At 38.9% G+C, this 19,400-nt stretch overlaps 1 protein-coding gene and 1 long non-coding RNA gene across 2 annotated transcripts in view; both read right to left on the bottom strand.

Moving 5' to 3' along the window:
- LOC139189175 (uncharacterized) overlaps positions 1-19,400 on the bottom strand; it is a 99,088-nt gene that overhangs the window by 37,618 nt on the left and 42,070 nt on the right. The window lies entirely within an intron of this gene.
- LOC103448485 (transcription factor MYB97-like) lies at positions 1,745-4,548 on the bottom strand. The gene is made up of 3 exons (XM_008387744.4): positions 4,068-4,548; positions 2,775-3,786; positions 1,745-2,241 (listed from the first exon to the last, which is right to left on the bottom strand). The coding sequence occupies exons 1-3, from the start codon at positions 4,440-4,442 to the stop codon at positions 1,982-1,984; spliced, it is 1,647 nt and encodes a 548-aa protein (XP_008385966.2). The 5' UTR covers positions 4,443-4,548; the 3' UTR covers positions 1,745-1,981.

Here is a 19,400-nt window from a genome sequence, read left to right as displayed (position 1 = left end):
AATTACAAATAAAATTATTTTTTATTATTTTTTATTATTTTATAAAATAAAAATTACTAATATTTTATTGCCTATTGCCAAGGCTATGGGTGGAGAAAGCAGTTACTGTTCATTGGAGGCTATTCAATAGTGACTTGCCCTAGGGGGCATTTGCAATGATGGAGTTGCTCTAATGTTCCACCATTCTCCCCATAAGTATCTCTCACTATCCACACTTTCTCTTCTTTTGCTTTTAATGAACTTATGTTCTCTCTACCTTACAAATTCAATAGTAGCCTTCGATTCAATCCATCTAGTCCCTTACCCCAACTACTATACAATTTATTCACCAAATTCTGATAAGTTTTTGCTATGTAATTAAGTGCTAAACTCTTTTTTTTTTAGAGAAATTGACTTAGGCATCAGATCCATTGGTCAAACCCCTCCTCTCACCTCTTGGGCGTGCATGGCTTTAATCGTTGATCAAAGGTATTTACTTACTTTGTAGGTACAATTTTATTAAACCTGAAGATGACGAAAATTTGTTATCACAATAGCAGTTCTATCATAAGCTTATGAAATGTGCAAACTTCAAACAAGACTTTCTGGATTAAGTCAAATGGGTCTTGAAGCACTTCATAACCCGTCACATGGAAGATTTCACGTACTAAATCACTATATATCAAAACTAGTAATGGGTTACATTACATGTTGATGATCTCAAATCGGAATAGCTTTCGATGTTCTCCTCACGAGTACAGGTAAAACCTTCTCGAATAGGTGCTAAATCTTAGTTAGACTTAGGCCATCTCCAATCACAGGGTCCAAATGGCCAGAGGGCTGAAAATAGCCCGAAAACCGTCTCCAACCGAGGGCTAGGCCAGATGGCTCGTGGGCCCCATGGAATCTGAAATGGCCAAAAGGCTGGCCAAAAATTTAAGAATTGCTGTCGGATATAACCGACAGTATTGTTATTAATCCTGTCGGTTATATCTGACAGGAATTCTTAAACAAATTTTTGAATCCAATGGCTAGCTGACGTCAATTAGTCGTTATTTTTTATTTTTTACAGTTTTTTTAAATTGTTTTTTTAAATTCTATTTTTTTCCTATAACTTCCCTAAGCCATTATACAACATTAAATTAAATTAAGTAACATGAAACAACATTAAACAATATGAAACAACATTAAATAACATTAAATTTAAATAATCAATTATGTTTGGCCTTATGACCCTTTGGCCCTCGGTTGGAGACGATTTTTTGTGACTGCTAAAACGAGCCCTATGGCCCTTTGGCCTTTGGTTGGAGATGGAAGCAAATATGACCCTATACTGTTCATTAAAATATTAATTTCTTGAAGGACCAGAGGGCTAAAACGAGCTTTATGACCAGCCTTCGGTTGGAGATGGCTTTAGAAGCTAACTTCCAATTTGGTAAAACATTAAAGCATATTGGCAACCTAATTTCGTTTAATGCAATCCTTAATTTATCTTCGAAATTGAATTAAAATTATAATCTTAACTTGTCACATCTATTATTAATAAGGTAGGATCCATTATTGATCGAATCTGGATTCTCTCATTTCCCATTTTTTCTGCCCTCCAATCATCTCCTATTTGAATGCTCATATTAAGTTACGTCATCTCGTATTGATTTTTTATACAGAAAAAAAGATAAAGAGAAAAGTGGGAGATGAGGAGAGAGGAGAGAATTTAGAAGAGAGAGAATCTTTCTGTCAGAAGAAAAAAAAATGTAGAATACTATTATCTATCAGCAAAGCTCGGCTCTCTACATAGATATAAATTAACATTACAATACCAGGTCTGGAAAGTCTGAAGACAATGACAAGTTGACAACCATGATGAAAACAAACACCATCAAGGAAAACGAATTTAAAAAAAATACAATCTCTTTTAATTAAGCCATCAGAGCTTTTATTTCACTCTCTATAATATATAATTATATATACTATTTTGTTGTGTATATAGATGGAACCATCCTCAGCAAATCCCAGGCAAGTTATCCCAAGAGCTAGAGGCTCTCCCGTGCTCTCCTGTGGCAGTAACAGGGAACAACGAAGCCATGTGCTGCATGTCAAAATCCAAACTGGTATCCGTCAGGCCGGAAGAGTGACCATTGGAGAGTTCTCCGCTGTCGCTATACCAATCAGAGAGCGGCTCGGTTGAAGGGATGAAGCTGAACAGCTTTGACAAGTCTTCAGGCATTGAATTCAGGTGATCATCATGGATTGGTTTTGCTTCTGCATGTATATAGAGCGAAAAAATGTCAATTATTTATGATAAGCAGATTAATCAACAAAAAAGTTGAGAAAGAAAAACTGATTCTTAGGGAAGAGAGAGAGGGAGAAAGAGAACTAGGTTGGGCAAATAGGTAATAAAAGGATGAGCATAAGATGAGCTGTAATCTCAGACTTCCTCGTTCCGAACTCTCAGAGGCCCATAAACTTTATAGATAAAGTTCAGAATAATCTAGAAGCAGGGTCAATATTGCACCATTAAACCATAATATTAATAATAATCTAAAACAATGTTACTTAAGAGTTCCTTTAATTATTATGTCCTAGTTTAGTTGATCATTCACCATAAGCCCTTAAATTAGAATTAGGAAAAAATTTAAATCAGAAGAACAGGGAATTAATGCTTCTGAAAGAAGTAAAAAATCACAGCTTGAACAGCGCAGATTTGCCTGACAAATTGATTTGCATGCACACAATTGACCAGGGTATTTAAAAGCAACAGAAATTAATTAATAAAAATTAAAAATATAATTCACCGAATAATGAGCTACCCATCGAGGTTGTGGATTGCAGCCACCGGCCATAACCATCCGACACTTGCTTCTCATCAAACGAACCCAACATCCCATTTCCTCTCACCCGTGAATTATTGTTTCCACCACCGCCGCTGCCACCGCAAGCCAATGCCTCAGCCTCTTGTAACAAGTTTTCCAGTAGCCCATTATTCTCATCGGCCGCTGAAACCGCCGCCACTGTCGAGCTTACCTTGGCTTCAATGGTAACCTCGGAGTGCGTTTGGGAAACTTGGTTTGAAGGGAGCTCCGACTTGACTGAATAAACTGAGCCGGAAGGCGACAACAAGCCGTCGGAGTACTCGAACTGTGTCCGCGACATTGGCGGGAAAGGGTTGTTGAAAGTTCTCGGGAACTGAAAGGAAGACATGTCGGGCATCGTGCTAGTGCCAGCAGCTGTCAACTGAAAGGAGGCGATGTCAGGCATCGAACTAGTTCGCAGAATCGAAGTAATCCGTTGCGGGGCGGGGGAGATCGGCGGGGAATATCCAACAGAGTCACGGTAGCGTTTGTGGCTGAGTGGGGCGCCGAGGATGGGGGCGGGACGGTGGAAGGTAAAGGAGGGGGTGGAGGCGGTTGCGGTAGGGTCAAAGAGGGGGAGGGAAGTGGCAGAAGTGGGTTTGGGTTGGTGAGGGGAGGAGAGAGGAGAGAGAGACGGAGGAGTTGGGGAGAGCGGAGGGATGTGGGGGTGGTGGTGGGTTTGCGTAGGGCTTTGGATTTGGAAGCAAAAACTTGGGGATGGGGAATTATGGGTGTTGGGGTGGAGGGAGTTTTCGGTGGGGGTGGTGGGTGGGTTTAGTACTCCGTTGGGTATGGTTAGAGAAGTGGGTGGGGAATGGGAATGGGAATGGGAATGGGAATAGGGATACTGGGATTGCTTGATGTCATGAGGGTATAATGGTAATCCTTGGCGTTGCCTCCTCTTCACCCTTGTGTTCCAGTAGTTCTTTATCTCGTTGTCCGTTCGTCCAGGTAACTAAAAACCAAAAGCAAAATTAATTGAATGTTTGTTTCATAACAGAAAGCAATTGCAGAAAAAAAAAAAAAAAAACCTGCTTTTTTAAAAGCAGGGAAAGGAAGAAATGAAGCAGCCAAATTCCTGCATTTTGTTTGTTTTTTTTTTTTTGAAAAAACAAAAACATGGGTTTTATTTGCAACACCAAAAATCGAAAACCCAGAAATGAAATCAGGCGAAAAGATGAAATGATGAAAAATAAAAGTTACTTTTTCCAAAAGCATTTTGTAATTAGTAGGTACCTGAGAGGCCATGCGAGCCCATTTGTTGCCGTACTTGGCGTGCAGCTCAAGAATAAGCCTTTCCTCGTCGGGGGAAAAGGAGCCTTTCTTCAAATTGGGGCGAAGATGGTTGGCCCACCGGAGGCGGCAGCTCTTGCCGCACCGGTTGAGGCCCGAGTTCCTCTGCACCGAGTTCCAATTTCCCTCGCCGTGCTTCCTCACGTACTCCACCAAAACCTGGTCTTCAGCGGCCGTCCATGGCCCTTTCTTCAGACCTTTGCTTCCCACCACCACGAGCCCACCACCTCCGTCGCCTCCTCTGGACTCCAGCAGTTCCTGGCTCTGTAGCACTGAACAGCCATTGATATTGATGCCGTCGTTGCTGTTGGGTGTCATTGTCAAATCACAATCAGCAAACGCACCACGGAGAATCTGGTTGGCCCAGCAGTCAATATCACGCCCAGACAGAAAAGACAACAAAAACTTTACGCAATTATGTACTTTTTTGTGGGACCCCTATCCGATCACATATGACTGTAATTTTGGCTTTTATTTGGGGTATGGTATTTGTATTTGTTTCTGTTCTTCGTAATTTTTTGGATGGATAGAGGCATTAGGGCATCACAGAGGCCTCTCCTCCTTTCTGATGGTATTTACTGCAACCTTTTAATCCTTTTGGGATTCTGGGGCTGTAGTATGCTCTAGTATGAAAGGAGAAAGAGAGGGGCAGAGAGACCGAGGAGGCGACGGCGGGTGGCGGTGGTGGGAGAAGGAACCAAAAAATTACAAGAGAAAAAAAAAACAAAAAAAAAAAGAGATGAGTTTCTGTTGTATGTGGTGGTTGGGAGGAAGTGACAAACCTGAAAATATATATACCTATGATTTGAAAAGGAAGAGCTGGGTGGGCAGAGAGTATTGAGGTACTCAGACTCCAAGCTGTACCGTATTTTGTAAGCGATCTTTCTGCCCAATTGGTTTCCAAGTTTTTTTATTTTCGCATGAGAAATCCTAGCTGGAGTGATTATTGTGGTAAAAAGAGTAAATACAGATGGGTTTGGTTATTTTTGGGGGAAGTGGGTAAAGTGGCAGTTGCCATGTCGATCGGATTGGGGAAGGGGAGGAAGTTACCTAAGACGCGCCGTATGCTGACTACGGAGCTTTGCTTACGTTTTTTGAGTTGTTGGGAAACTACTTTTCTTGGGTACACATAGGTTTTCATACCGATCAATTTTGGCAAAAGAATGGAAATTGTCACCCTCAAACAATCATCGCCACCCTCAAATTCCGTCAAGGCGAATGATGAAATTCCGTCCGCCCTAGCTGCTGGTACGAAATTGTTGACGAAATACAGTAAAACAAGTCCAAATAAACGAGGAACAGAACGAGCCCGATGTTGCAGAAAGGGAAGCGGAGCCGTGGAGTTTGCTGTCCAGGGACTATCGCGAAATAGAAGACTGACTTTGAAACCCTTTTGCTTTGCCTGCCAGAATTTTGATATGGTGTTAGTGGGAAGGGAGAGTCTGAACTCAGATTGGATTTTAGGTGAGACTTGCGGTAGTTTGTGTTGGGGCTTAAAAAGACTTCACTACTTTGGAGACGTTTATCTCACCAAGAAGAATGTAATGCAGCGGAATTGATAGGCAAGAGAAAGAAAGAATACTCAAAGTATTACACAAGATTTTTATTCACTTACAAACTTAGTACAAGAGGAAACACTCAAACACTCTTAGAAGCTTTGTTGCTTCTTCTCACTTCTCACTACTTGCTCTCTTGGTTGTTACAAATGGTGTGGATGCCTTCTCCTTTTATAGGCATGGATGGAACATTGGAGAAGCATGGAAACATCATGCTAGATATATCTAGATAATTCCACTACCTTCCTAAACTAGAATTATCTACATTAATCTTATATGTTGGTGGAATCCTCACCATTCTTCTAGACTCTTCCACCAACTTAAACTTTGCTAGAATTCTCTAGCATGTGCATAGATCTTTCTTTGTGCATGGGCTAGATCCATTATCTTTCGGCCAAGACAAGATTACAATTCAACATCCCCCCTTAATCTTGTCTTGTGATGCTGATTGTGTTCCTTAATCTGACAAAGTCTTCTTGCCTGAGTGGTTTGGTGAATATGTCAGCGACTTGGTCTTGTGACTTCACATATTCCACTTGCACATCCTTTCTTACAATACACTCTCTTATGTAATGATAGCGGGTATCTATGTGTTTGCTCCTATCATGGAATACTGGATTCTTTGCTAGAGCTATTGCAGACTTGTTGTCGACATACATCTTTGTTGGCTCTTCTTGTGGCATGCTTAATTCTTTCAGCAAGTTTCTTAGCCAAATTGCATGACAGACATATGAGGTAGCAGCTACGTATTCAGCTTCATAGGTAGAAAGAGTGATAATCGGTTGCTTCTTCGACATCCATGTGAATGCAGTGTCTCCCATGAAGAACACAAATCCAGTAGTGCTTTTTCTGTCGTCGGAATCTCCTGCCCAATCACTGTCGCAATATCCAACAAGTTTGTAGTTACTAGAACTTGAATAGAACAAGCCAAAGTTAACAGTACCTTTAAGGTATCGAAGAATTCTTTTGGTTGTCTTCAAATGTGTAGTTGTGGGATTCTCCATGTAGCGACTGACTAATCCGACAGCATAGAGAATATCTGGTCTTGTGCAAGTCAAATAGCGCAAGCTTCCAACTAAACTCTTGAAAAATGTTGGATCTACACTTTCTCATTCATCATGCTTGGTTAGTTTAACTCCGCACTCCACTGGTGTGCTTATGGGCTTGCAGTCATCCATTTTGAACTTTTTCAGTATCTCCCTTGTGTAATTTTCTTGGGAGATGAAATTGTCTTCTTCGTTCTGCTTGACTTCAATGCCTAGGTAGTATGCCATCAGCCCGATGTCGGTCATCTCGAATTCTTTGGTCATCACTCTCTTGAACTCTTCATACATGCTTGGATTACTTCCGGTGAAGATTAGATCATCCACATATAAGCACACAATTAGAATATCTCCATCTTTGACTTTGACGTAGAGAGCATGTTCATGAGGGCACTTGGTGAAGTTGTTTTCTTGGAAGTACTTGTCAATGCAACTATTCCATGCTCGTGGCGCTTGTTTTAACCCATAGAGGGCTTTCTTCAGCTTCAGAACTTTATCTTCATGCCTTTTGATTTCATAGCCTGATGGTTGTTGAATGTAGACTTCTTCTTCAAAGACTCCATTTAGGAAAGCGGACTTCACATCCATTTGTTGAATCTTCCATTTGCTTTGAGCTGCCAAAGAAATTAGTAATCGTATTGTTTCCAACCGAGCAACGGGTGCAAATACCTCATCATAGTCGATTCCGGCTCTTTGACTATAGCCCTTCGCCACTAATCTCGCCTTGTATCTTTCGACCTCTTCGTCGACATTCTTCTTTGTCTTATACACCCACTTGACTCCGATGGCTTTATGTCCTTTCGGAAGAATAGCAAGTTCCCATGTATTATTCTTCTGGATTGCTTCAATATCTTCATCCATTGCTTTCCTCCACTTAGTATCTTGCACTGCTTCTTGGAAGTCAACTGGTTCACAATCAGCAAAGAGACAGAAAAATGTAAGATTATCAAGTCTTTCAACTACCTCATAGAGATCTCGTAGACTTCTTGTGCATTGTACTTCTCTTTCATTTAGACTCCCACTTGATGATGCTGATGCTGGTGAATTACCATGATTGGTTGATGTTGGTGAAGCAGGTGGAGTAGTGGATTCTTGTTGAACCTCTCTTGCTTGCTCTATCATCCCTTGTTCATTCTCTTCTTCAAACTGAGGAAAGAAGTGAAGATCACTTGCATGAGAGCAAAAATCTCATTCTCTTTCTTCATCGAACATCACGTCTCGACTGATCACTGTCTTCCCATTGTTTGGATTATACAGCTTATAGCCTTTTGAATTTGAGTCATAACCGATAAAGATGAACTTTTCACTTTTATTGTCGAGTTTGGTTCTCCTCTCGTCTGGTACATGTACATGGGCTATGCTTCCAAAAACACTTAGATGAGAGATACCTGGCTTTCTTCCACTCCATGCTTCTTGCAGAGTCTTTCCCCACACACTTCTTGTTGGAGACCGATTTGATAGGTAGACAGCACATGCTACAGCTTCTGCCCATAACCCCTTAGGAAATCTCTTACTTTTGAGCATGCTTCGAGCCATGTCGAGGATGGTTCAATTTTTTCTTTCCGCCACACCATTTTGTTGAGGGGATCTTGGAACTGTTAAAGGTCAACGAATTCCATTGGCTTCACAAAATTCTTGAAATTCCTTCGAAGTGAATTCTCCTCCTCGATCAGATCTCATGGCTTTGATCTTGCAACCACTTTCTTTTTCTACGGCGGCTTTGAACTTCTTGAATGCTCCAAATACCTCTGATTTCTTCTTCAAGAAATACACCCAGGTTTTCCTTGAAAAATCATCCATGAAGAGAAGGAAATAATTATTTTTACCCAAAGAGCTTGGTTTTATTGGACCGCACACATCGGTGTGAATAAGCTCGAGTGGCTTCTGGGCTCTTGTGGTTGACTCCCTTGGAAAGCTTTTCCTGAACTGCTTCCCAAGTAAACATCCTTCGCAAACTTGATCAGGGTGGCTAATGCACGATAAGCCTCTCACTATCTCCTTCTTAGATAATAACTTCAGTCCCCCAAAGTTAAGATGCCCAAAATGAAGATGCCAAAGCCAGGATGTGTCTTTGTAACATGTTTTGATGTCTTTGTAACATGTTTTGAGGCACTTTGCAACATCATTTTGAATATTCATAGGAAACATCCTATTCTTTGACATTTTCACCTTGGCAATTAATCTTCCTTTGTCATCTCTAAGAAAAAGGCTATAATTTTTCATGTGAATATCATAACCTTTTTCTAAGAGTTGACCCAAGCTTAAAATGTTGCTTTTCATATTGGGCACGTAGTAGACATTTGAAATTAATTGGTGACTGCCATTTTTTAGGGGAATAAGGATGTTACCTTTTCCTTTTACGAGTATTTTGGATTCGTCTCCAAAAGAAACGTTGCCACTCACCGATTCATTGAGCTCTACGAACATGCTTCTTCTTCCGCACATGTGGTTGCTGGCGTCAATGTCAAGATACCATGTATAGTCTTGGTCTCCATCATTGTTCTGGCATGCTAGTAGCACAACGCCATTATCTTTTTTCTCTTCTTTCACATTCTTTCATATAATTGACCTTCTCATCAAGCCTGTTGCTTGGAGCTCTACATTCCCAAGCATAATGCCCAAACTTTTGACAATTGTAGCATTGAACCTGAGATTTTTCATACTCAAGTTTGAGCGCCCTCGTCCACGACCATTTGTTGAGCTTCCTCCTCTTTCGTAGTTGTTATGATTGTTGAAGTTCTAACCACGTCCATGTTCATGTCCATGTCCGCGACTTCGACCACGACTTCTTTCGTATTGGCTTCTCTCGTTGTCCAAGCTTTCTTCTTTCTTCTTTGGCTGGACATGCGTCTTGAGGAGCTGCTCATCATTCCCTTGCTTCTTCTTATGTTTCTCTTCATATGCTTGTAGCGAACCCATTAATTGCTCTATACTAATTTCTTCCAAGTTTTTAGTTTCTTCAATCGTCATGACAATGTGCTCGAACTTGGGGTCCAACGAGCATAGTATCTTCTCCATAATTCTAACATCTTCTAACTTTTCTCCGTTTCTTTTTAATTGATTAGAAATGGCTAGGACTCTTGAGAAATAATCAAAGATTGATTCAGACCCTTTCATTTGTAGAGATTCGAACTCACCTCTTAATACTTGAAGACAAACCTTTTTCACTTGTTCGACTCCTTTGTAAGAGATTTGAAGCTTCTTTCATGCTTGCTTAGCATAAGTTACACTTGAGACCTTCTCAAAGCCATTGTCATCTAATGCTTGGTAGATGAGGTAGAGAGCCTTCTTGTCTCTCTTTCTTGAATCTTTCAAACTCTCCTTCTGGGGTTGGGACAGAGTAACTTCATCTTCTGGCTCAGTGTAGCCTTTCTCCACGACTTCCCATACATCGTGTGCTCCCAAAAAGGCCTTCATTTTGATACTCCAATTATCAAAGTTGTTGTTGTCGAGCACTGGAACTTGGAAGGCTGCCATAGCGTTGCTAGCCATAGCTCTGGTACCACTTTGTTGGGGCTTAAAAAGTCTTCACTACTTTGGAGACATTTATCTCACAAAGAAGAATGTAATGCAGCGGAATTGATAGGCAAGATAAAGAAAGAATACTCAAAGTATTACACAAGATTTTATTCACTCACAAACTTAGTACAAGAGGAAACACTCAAACACTCTTAGAAGCTTTGTTGCTTCTTCTCACTTCTCACTACTTGCTCTCTTGGTTGTTACAAATGGTGTGGATGCCTTCTCCTTTTATAGGCATGGATGGAACCTAGGAGAAGCATGGAAACATCATGTAGATATATCTAGATAATTCCACTACCTTCTTAAGCTAGAATTATCTACATTAATCTTGTATGTTGGTGGAATCCTCACCATTCTTCTAGACTCTTCCACCAACTTGAACTTTGCTAGAATTCTCTAGCATGTGCATAGATCTTTCTTTGTGCATGGGCTAGATCCATTATCTTTGGACCAAGACAAGATTACAATTCAACAGTTTGGTCGTCAGTGTGGGTATCAAGGGTAGTGCTGCCGGACTGAACGACGTGATGGGGCCAGGGCGTGTCTAGATGGGAGGTTTTAGTTATGGGGCGGGAGTTGGTGGTGGTGGTGCCTACCTAGCGCGTAAAGGAAGACTGCCGGAGGGGAGCGTTTCAATGGTGATACGATGATTCTTATCTTGGTTTTGTTTTAGAGTACTTTCAAATGAATGAAAACGGTTTTAAAGAAAATATTTTTTAAAAACTAATCCTTAGTAAAAATGCTATTTAATCTTGGAAAATTACTTGAAGTGCTTTTTGTAAGAACATTTTTTTCTAAAAACACTTTCAGGTATATGATAATTCTTGCAAGATGCACCTCAAGTACTTGATGCTTCTAGTAGGATGCACTTCTAGTACTTTTGGATATTTTCTCTAAAAGAATCTTCAATCATTAAAAAGTACTTTCCAAACTAGCTCTTAAACTTTTTAAAAATATTTTTAGATTTTTGAGCTATTTCTTTTTTAAAATAAAATAGTAATTAATTCAACGACAAAAATCAATACACTAAAGTAATGACTAGAGAAAAGGAGGAAGTTACTCAAGACGGTGCCATATGGTGCCGCTAGAGCTTTAGTGAATTTTTTTTTTAGTTGTTGGAAACTATTTTTCTTGGGTACACATTTGTTTCCATACCGATCAATTTTTGGCACAAGAATGGAAACCATCACCCTCTAATTCAGTCATTGTGGATATTAGAAATATGACTTCTTCTATTGATTGGTGCAAAATATTACAATATATAGGGTTACATAAATTCCTATTTAGGTAATAATCCTACATTAGTTAAAATGACATTCCTATAATACATGCAATAATTGTAATCATGATTTCGGATTGAGTTAGTGCTAAACCCGCCCCCTGGTGCCGGAAACTGAATGTGCTTGGTCGAACAAGTTTGGAACAAAGGAGTCCATGACAAGGTTGATGAAGAGCCTTGGTGAGAAGATCAGCCAGCTGATTAGTAAAAGGAATATAGCTAATAGGATGAGTACCAAGTGCAAACCTAGCAAATCTAAGTGGTCTCAACACACCTATAAGTAAGGGAGCAATACTCAGACTCAGCACTGGAACGCGTAACTGTGAGCTGCTTCTTGGACCACAAGGAAGAAAGATTAGAACCCAGATAAATGAAGTAACAAGTAGTAGACTGTAGATTATAGGGATAGCCTACCCAATTAGCATCCAAATAAACAGATAGGAAAGTAGAAGCAAGTTGAGGACGCAAATGAAAACCAAAATCTAAGGTGCCTTAACATAGCGAAGAATCCGCTTAGCATCAATCATATTGGTAATACGAGGGGAACTTATAATACTGGGCAACAATGTTGACGGTGAAGGAAATATCAAGACAAGTAAGAGTGAGATATTGTAGGGAGCTGACCATTTCACAGAAGGCAGTGGGGGAGGTAAGCAAAGAACCATTTATATCGGTGAGAGCAACCTTGGCAGAGAGAGAAGTCAAGGTCGGCTTACCGCAAACCATATCAAACTTTGTGGGAAGATCATGAGAATATTTAAGTTGAGGAACATGAAGACCGGTGCAGTCACAAGCATCCAGATCCTAGGATTTTTTTTCCTTGGTTTTTCTTCATTTTTTTTCTCCAGTTTTTCTTGTGAGAAAAGTTGTTGTTTTTCGTCATGAGAGACTCCAAGTTGGTTAAGGCATCGAACGATCCCTCAAGCCCTTTCTGTATTCATCACTCTGATAATCTAGGGGTGCATCTTGTTTCCACTCTACTTTTTGTTGATGGGTTTGTGAAAGAGTCATCAGACAAGAAAGCAACTGAAACTACTTTTTGCTAGCATTGTAATGGAATGGTTTTCATGTGGATGTTGAATTCTATGAGTTCTGGGTTATTAAACAGTGTGGTTTATACAGAAACTACACATGCAATTTGGGAGGACTTCAAGACTCATTTTCGCAAGACAACGTCCCTCCAATCTTCGAGATTCAACGTGAAATTGCACGCCTCACTCAAAACCAGATGTATGTGTTTAACTATTATTCCCAATTGAAGCGTTTATGGGACATAATTTTCAACTGGATAAATGGGTTTGGGTTGGCAACCAACAGGCGACGACTGACTGGATAGACAAAGTTTTCTAGAAGCAACCAGTGAAAGCGACCGACTAGATAGACGAATCAGAAGTTGTATAGTTAGTTTGCCTTTGAAGTTTCAACCGACTAGACAGACAAGAATTTTCTCTAAGTTTGTGGCTAGATATTTATCTTAAGCCTGAGTCAGCTAAGAGTATTTGATTCTTTCATGGAAAGAGGTCACTTCATTAACCTTCTTGGCAAAGTGAGGTGTTCTATGATTGGCTACTCTCAGGTTACGTTCAGACTTCGGCATATAGATGGCTGAACATTTTTCACGATTAAGACACTCATCTCCTTTGAGTATCTTTGTCCACATTGTTTTATACTGACTTAGCGAACCTATATTTTCACCAATACACCTAAGGTTGCCAAACCTGGTGCACAAAACCCAAAACTTCGCAGTGATTTGCATAACCTTGTCTTCAAGTTTTAGGGCTTAAGGCCAAGAGTGTTATTCCTCAACCAAAGTCAGTTGATTCAGAAGTTAGCAGAGCATTCCACCACACCACCACATTCAAGTTATGTGCCCTGACGAGCTCAATCACAAATTAGAAAGCCCGCATCAACATTCAAGCCACCGAAGAACGTAATTAGCTCCTAGTTACTTTGGCCTACGAGTCACATAGGCGTTGTAAATTTTAAGATCACCACGTACAACACAGTGGCTACAAGTAACACATTAGGGAAATTAATAATCTTAATTCCTATATTCAAATTTATCTGAAATGTTTAATAAGTAAAGAAAACTCTCAAATGGCTGTCACATTTTTCTAATTATACGAAAGATTTAGATGAGAGAGGTTTCCAGTCAAAGTAAAATAGAAGGCCTTTTTGAGTTTTTGAACGCAGCAATGATACCAATTTGGCAAAAATAGAAGGCTCATAATTTGTTGCTTGTTTTGAAAGGGTTTGTGGGTATAAAACTTGGAAGTCCAAGAGCCGACTATGTTGATACTCTTAAGCAATTGACATTTGACACTTTCAACTTACTACAAAAGAGAATTAATTAGGAAACAATGTGATGAATAAAAAAATATATTTCATCACAAATGATTTATGAGGTTGTTGAAACAATGAGGTAGTTAAAATATTTGACAGATGAAGAAAATGGCATGTCTTGAAAGAAATCAAATTAAAGTCTCGATCGCAGACAAATCATAAGTAATAAATACATGAATAACTACTAAATTTACCCTTCGAAAAAATGTCCATCATCATAGACATACATGATGTATAAAATCAATTCATAAAGGAGAACTTGTTACTAAGTTTGTTGCAATAAAAAGAAGTTTTAGTGGTTCATGAACAAAATTCGTTGATTTTATTTAAGACTCTTGTGATAAATGATTGTAGTCGGATCAAGTCTTATGTTCCCCATTTACTTTTTCTAAATCATGAATAAAATTACTTCCTCAAAGCATTGAGGTTCCTCTCATTTGTGTTAAGTGTATCGTTGTATAAACAAAAAAAAAAACAATAGGTGAAAGAGACCTAAAATTATCTAAACAATCAAAGCATAATTTTTTTTTACGTGAGACAACTCTCAACGTTTACGCTTATCGTGGTGTGACACAATATTTGGGGCCAAATCCTGCCTTGTGTGGCTCAGTCAGCTAATATCCCACAATATTCTTGAGAGAGTTTGTGAGGACACGAGGCCAACACGTCTGTGGCAAACAATTTGTTTGAATTTTGAAGATGGCAATAAACCGTGTGACGTGTGGCGGTGTGGTGTTGCCAAAACTAAATAAAGAGCCGCCCAACATTGACCTAGCTAATTATAATATTTTTTTCAAAACCTAATATATATTAGCACATGTAATATGCGAACAGGTGAACCAACAGCTATAATGTTTTCATATATATAAGCCTGCAGTCTGAATATTCATTCAGAAAATAGAGAGGAAATTTTAGCAGTCTTTTGTTTAAAGTTCGCAGTCTCATCTGTATAATCGATGGCTTTGCATTACCTCCCAAACATCTTCAGCTGCTTTTCAGAAGCCTCCCACCGAAACAAACGTTACATCTGCAATGGCGACGTTTGTGTTCTCAGAAACAATAGATCGATGAAGAACAAGCGAAAACCGAGCATGAGGATTTCTTTGGCCCGCCTTTCGTTCAGAAGGTCTAAGAACTTTTAGGCACAACAACACGAGCTAATGAGCATGGAATCCTATTTACGTACGGTGCAAAGAGCCTGTAATGGCAAGAGTGTTTGTGGTAAAACTCAGTTAAGTACTTTTGGCTTCTTTGTAACTTGTAAAAGAATTGTACGAATCTAATTTATAATTTTATCCGTACTGTATGAATTTTTTTTTCCCTTCTATTTTTCTGTTTTCGGCTTCTCATTAGACTCCCTTGAGCAACGCTCGAACTCCTTCCGGTGATCAAAATTCTAAAATATAATAACTTGGTTAATTTTCAAATTTCTTGTATAACTAATTTTATTATTCCATGCTCTGGCCATTCTGCACGTATTATCCATATATTCCTGCCGTGAAATCGTACATGGCGTGTTTAGGGTTCAGATTTAAGGTCAGGCAATAGGAAATGGAATGTCAGTTTTCATGTGAATGTGTGTGAAAATCCTGACTTCGTGCTGCAGAATTCTCAGCAATGTTTATTTAGGATGTGACTTCTACGCTAAGAGTCGTACGAGTGTTTTAGCTGTTATATTTAATTTTTACAATCATTAAATTTTGGGAAAATCAGGTTTATATTCTTTTTTTTGTTACTTCATTGATTAAAATCCTATTCAATTTCAATTTTTTATCAAGATGGTATTAATAACATCATTAATTATTTGAATAATAAAATATTTTTATTTTTAAATATATTTATTTAGTGTTAAAAATGTTACAATTAGTATATTTATATTTATGGCTAAATTTTTTATCATATATTTTTATTTTTAGTTTGTACCTATTTTTAATTTGCAAATATTTTTTTAATTTGTGCCAATTTTGACACACCCCGACCCGGAATGTCCACTAGGATTCCAAATCGAGTTGTGTTGGCCGACACCTGGAAAGTGACGAAGCCATAAAGTGTGATGATGTGAAAAAAATTGTGAATAAATTTAAACCTAAGAGTGCCTAAATACCAGAGTGCACTAGTGAGCGGGAATAAACCCACTTCACACATGACGTTAGAGCATAAATAAGTACAGAAGAGTGAATTAAAAATCGTACCCTCAAAATAATTTCCAATACTAAGAATCACCACGAATCTTCGACGATAAAAAAGCTCAGCTAATAAAACCTGGAGGGTGAAGACAAGACAAGGGTGAGTGGCCCTGTAAGTAAGATTTTAATAGAAACCATATAAAGCATTATAACCCCTCACTGCAACACCTGTATAATTTCTAGAAAATCATAATATACCACAACACAGCATCTCATCAGTAATATCAAATAATCATGCGATTAATAACTCATACCAGTACGCAAGTCGGAGTCACCTAGGGTGACCTGTATGACTTACCCATATCTCATCACATATACCAGTTCATCACCTATTTCATCACATATGCTAGTTCACCACATATGTTAGCTCATCACATATGCTCGCTCATAAGTCGGGAGTCACTTTTAGTGACATGTACGACTTATCCATATCTCATCACATATGCTAGCTCATAAGTCGAGAGTCACCTCTAGTGACCTATACGACTTATCCATATCTCATCACATATGTTAGCTCATAAGTCGGGAGTCACCTCTAGTAACCTGTACGACTTATCCATATCTCATCAATATCTCATCAATCATTTCTAGCATATAAGTCGGAGTCACCTGTAGTGACCTGTACGACATATTCATATCTTATCAATCAATCTAGCCGGAGTCACCTATAGTAACCTATACGGCATTACGCCTGCACACGAGTCGGAACCACTGTAGTTGTCTATACGACAGGACTGGATGTAAATGAATACGCTCAAGTGCTACGATCATGTGAAGAGTCACCTACGAGTCGGAACCACCTATAGTGGTCTGTACGACAGGCCTGTGCACCTACCTTGAATTCAAGGTGGGCGTATGGTGCGGGATGTGAACATTACGTGAAGGACTGTGCCTAGCCACGGGCGGAAGCACTAACACCAGGGTGCATGTTTATGAGCTTTAAATTCATCTAATACATCATGTACGATTTATAAGCAAAATGTAAGACAATGCCGGAGTTGCCTACTATTGCAACATGTACGATAGTGTTGGAGTTGCTTAAAACATAAATGTAGTCATACCATAACCCCATCAATTCAACTAATATCGTATACTTACCTGAACTTACCTGTGTGTCCTGCGTTCATCTTTGCACTTCGAAGCGTTCACAATAATTATGTGCAAGGAATATACAGATGGAAATACCAGGATGTAAGTCTAAAATTCAACATATCATAATATTTCCAAATATATAAACATATAAACAAAGGGTCTAGAATGCATAAACTGTAATGCCCCATTCCCAAACTAGGCTATTGTCTCAATTGTTCATTCTCATTTATTAAATTGCTGCATCTAACGTCTCGTTAGACTACCTACGTACCCTAAATCGGGATCAAGTCATTCGTAGTTCACAATAGTATTTCAAAGCATTCACAGTAATCATAAGCAATAATCAATTTATAAACATTTATGGGATTGTCAATCATATATATATATATATATATATATATATATATATAATATACAGTAGAAAGGAAAAGACCCACTCACCTGAGGTCTGTGCTACAACTCCCTAGCATGCATATCAAGACATCACAAACCACTGTCGCCTATAACCAATTATCGAATCACATCTCAGAGTTCTGACCTATAAAATACATAATTTACATAAAACGCATCCTTACGCAATTCAATTCGGAAGATCTTCATCACAGATTTTCGATCCGTTGCGTCCAAAGATCCATATTATACTTCTAGAATAACATCCTAAGGTTTCATTATGATCCAACGGTCGGATCTCCGCTAATTGCCAAAATCAAGTGGCGGTCAACATTTTATTTTATGAACTTACAAATCTAATTCGGGAAGATCTATACGTTGGATTCCCGATCCGTAAGTTCCTATGGTTCTCAAATATTACGTACTATAACATATTAAATTTTGATGACGATCCAACGGTCGGATCGTCGATTCATATAATGACCTATTAACGTAACGTAGAGAATTTAGATTCCAACAATCAACCTACATCATACAACTACCAAAACTGAACTCAAGGCATCTAATTAGCCTAAGAATAACATCGACGGCCCCCTGGCCACGCGCCGCCGCGGGTGGCGGTCGGCCGCCCCGGCTCGCCGGAAAATTCAACTATTTCTAAAAATTCTCAAAAATTACATAAATGAAGATCTCAAAGAGTATAGCAAACTTTATACCTGCGGCTAAGGCCAATTTGGCCGGAAAAAAGCTCCAATTTTTGCTAAAACCGTACAAAACCCTAGAATTGGGTGTGATTCGATTAGACCTCCAAACTTGCTCCAACACCTCCACCACTGCTTAGGCTTTGTTCCTGGGTTCTAGGGGAGTGTTTTGGTAGTGATAATTGAATGAAATTGTTTCAGGTTTGGTGGATCTCAAGCAATCTTTCTCGCGGCACCCATGGTGGTTTTTCCACCAAACTTCAACCAAATTCCTTCAAATTTTGGATGGAAATGGAAAAGGGAGGGCTAGGGTGGTGTTTCTAGGTAGTGGTTCAAGACAATTCATCGGAAATTGGCCGGAAAATGAACGAATTTGGCCTTGAACTTGGCCAGGTCGCGCGGGTCAAGAAGAAGACCCGACTTCCTCTCCTGCTCACCTTCCCTCCTTTCCCTCCTTTCTCTCCTCTCTGGTTGGTCAGTCACATCCCTCCCTTCTTTCTGATTGGGCAGTAGCCCTCTCATTCTCCTCTGATTCTTCTTCTTCCCCGTTCCCCCTTCTCAGCCACACCCAAGTGCCCCAATCATTTAGTACAAAATAATATAATATTCTTAGAATAAATTATTTCTTCAAAATACGTTCAGTTCGTAGCTCCATAAAACTTTAATTGTAACTCCAAATTCACTTCTGCTTGCGTTTACACGTTCGTATCATCGAATACTTCAGGAATACGCTAAAAGAATATTTAGTACGTTTCACTACGCGTTGGTCAATGAAAGTCAACAGCTTCACTTCTAGGGCATTTTTGTAATTTCACACTTTAAAAATTATAAAAACTATAATTTTTAGGGATGGGCTGTCACAAATTTTCTTTTCATTTTTAATTTGTACCCATAAATTAGTTTCTTTTTGTGCCCAATTTTTTAAAGTTTTATTTGTGTTTGTACCCATGTGTATATCATCATGTGACATTGTATATTTAATTAATGATAGAAAATTACATATGGTATATTTATGTTGTATGCCTAAACTTTGTATCATATATTTATATTTTTAGTTTGTACCCACTTTTAATTTGCAACATTTTTTTAAAATTTGTAGTATTTTCTTTTTAGTTTTATTTTGTACCCATGTATTAATTTCTTTTAGCACCTATATTTTTAAAA

The sequence above is a fragment of the Malus domestica genome, chromosome 11 (genome assembly GCF_042453785.1).
Source record: "Malus domestica chromosome 11, GDT2T_hap1".
Taxonomy (NCBI): domain Eukaryota; kingdom Viridiplantae; phylum Streptophyta; class Magnoliopsida; order Rosales; family Rosaceae; genus Malus; species Malus domestica.
Note: the sequence above shows the minus strand (reverse complement) of the source record. Positions and strands in the feature narration are given on the sequence as shown.

What these genes read in the sequence shown, in the direction of transcription:
- LOC103448485 (XM_008387744.4), bottom strand. Translation starts at nt 4,442, where the DNA reads ATGACACCCAACAGCAACGACGGCATCAATATCAATGGCTGTTCAGTG. An exon ending in GGGCTCGCATGGCCTCTCAG is followed by an intron (nt 3,787 to 4,067) that starts GTACCTACTAAT and finishes TTTGGTTTTTAG; the next exon opens with TTACCTGGACGAACGGACAA. An exon ending in GATGGGTAGCTCATTATTCG is followed by an intron (nt 2,242 to 2,774) that starts GTGAATTATATT and finishes ATATACATGCAG; the next exon opens with AAGCAAAACCAATCCATGAT.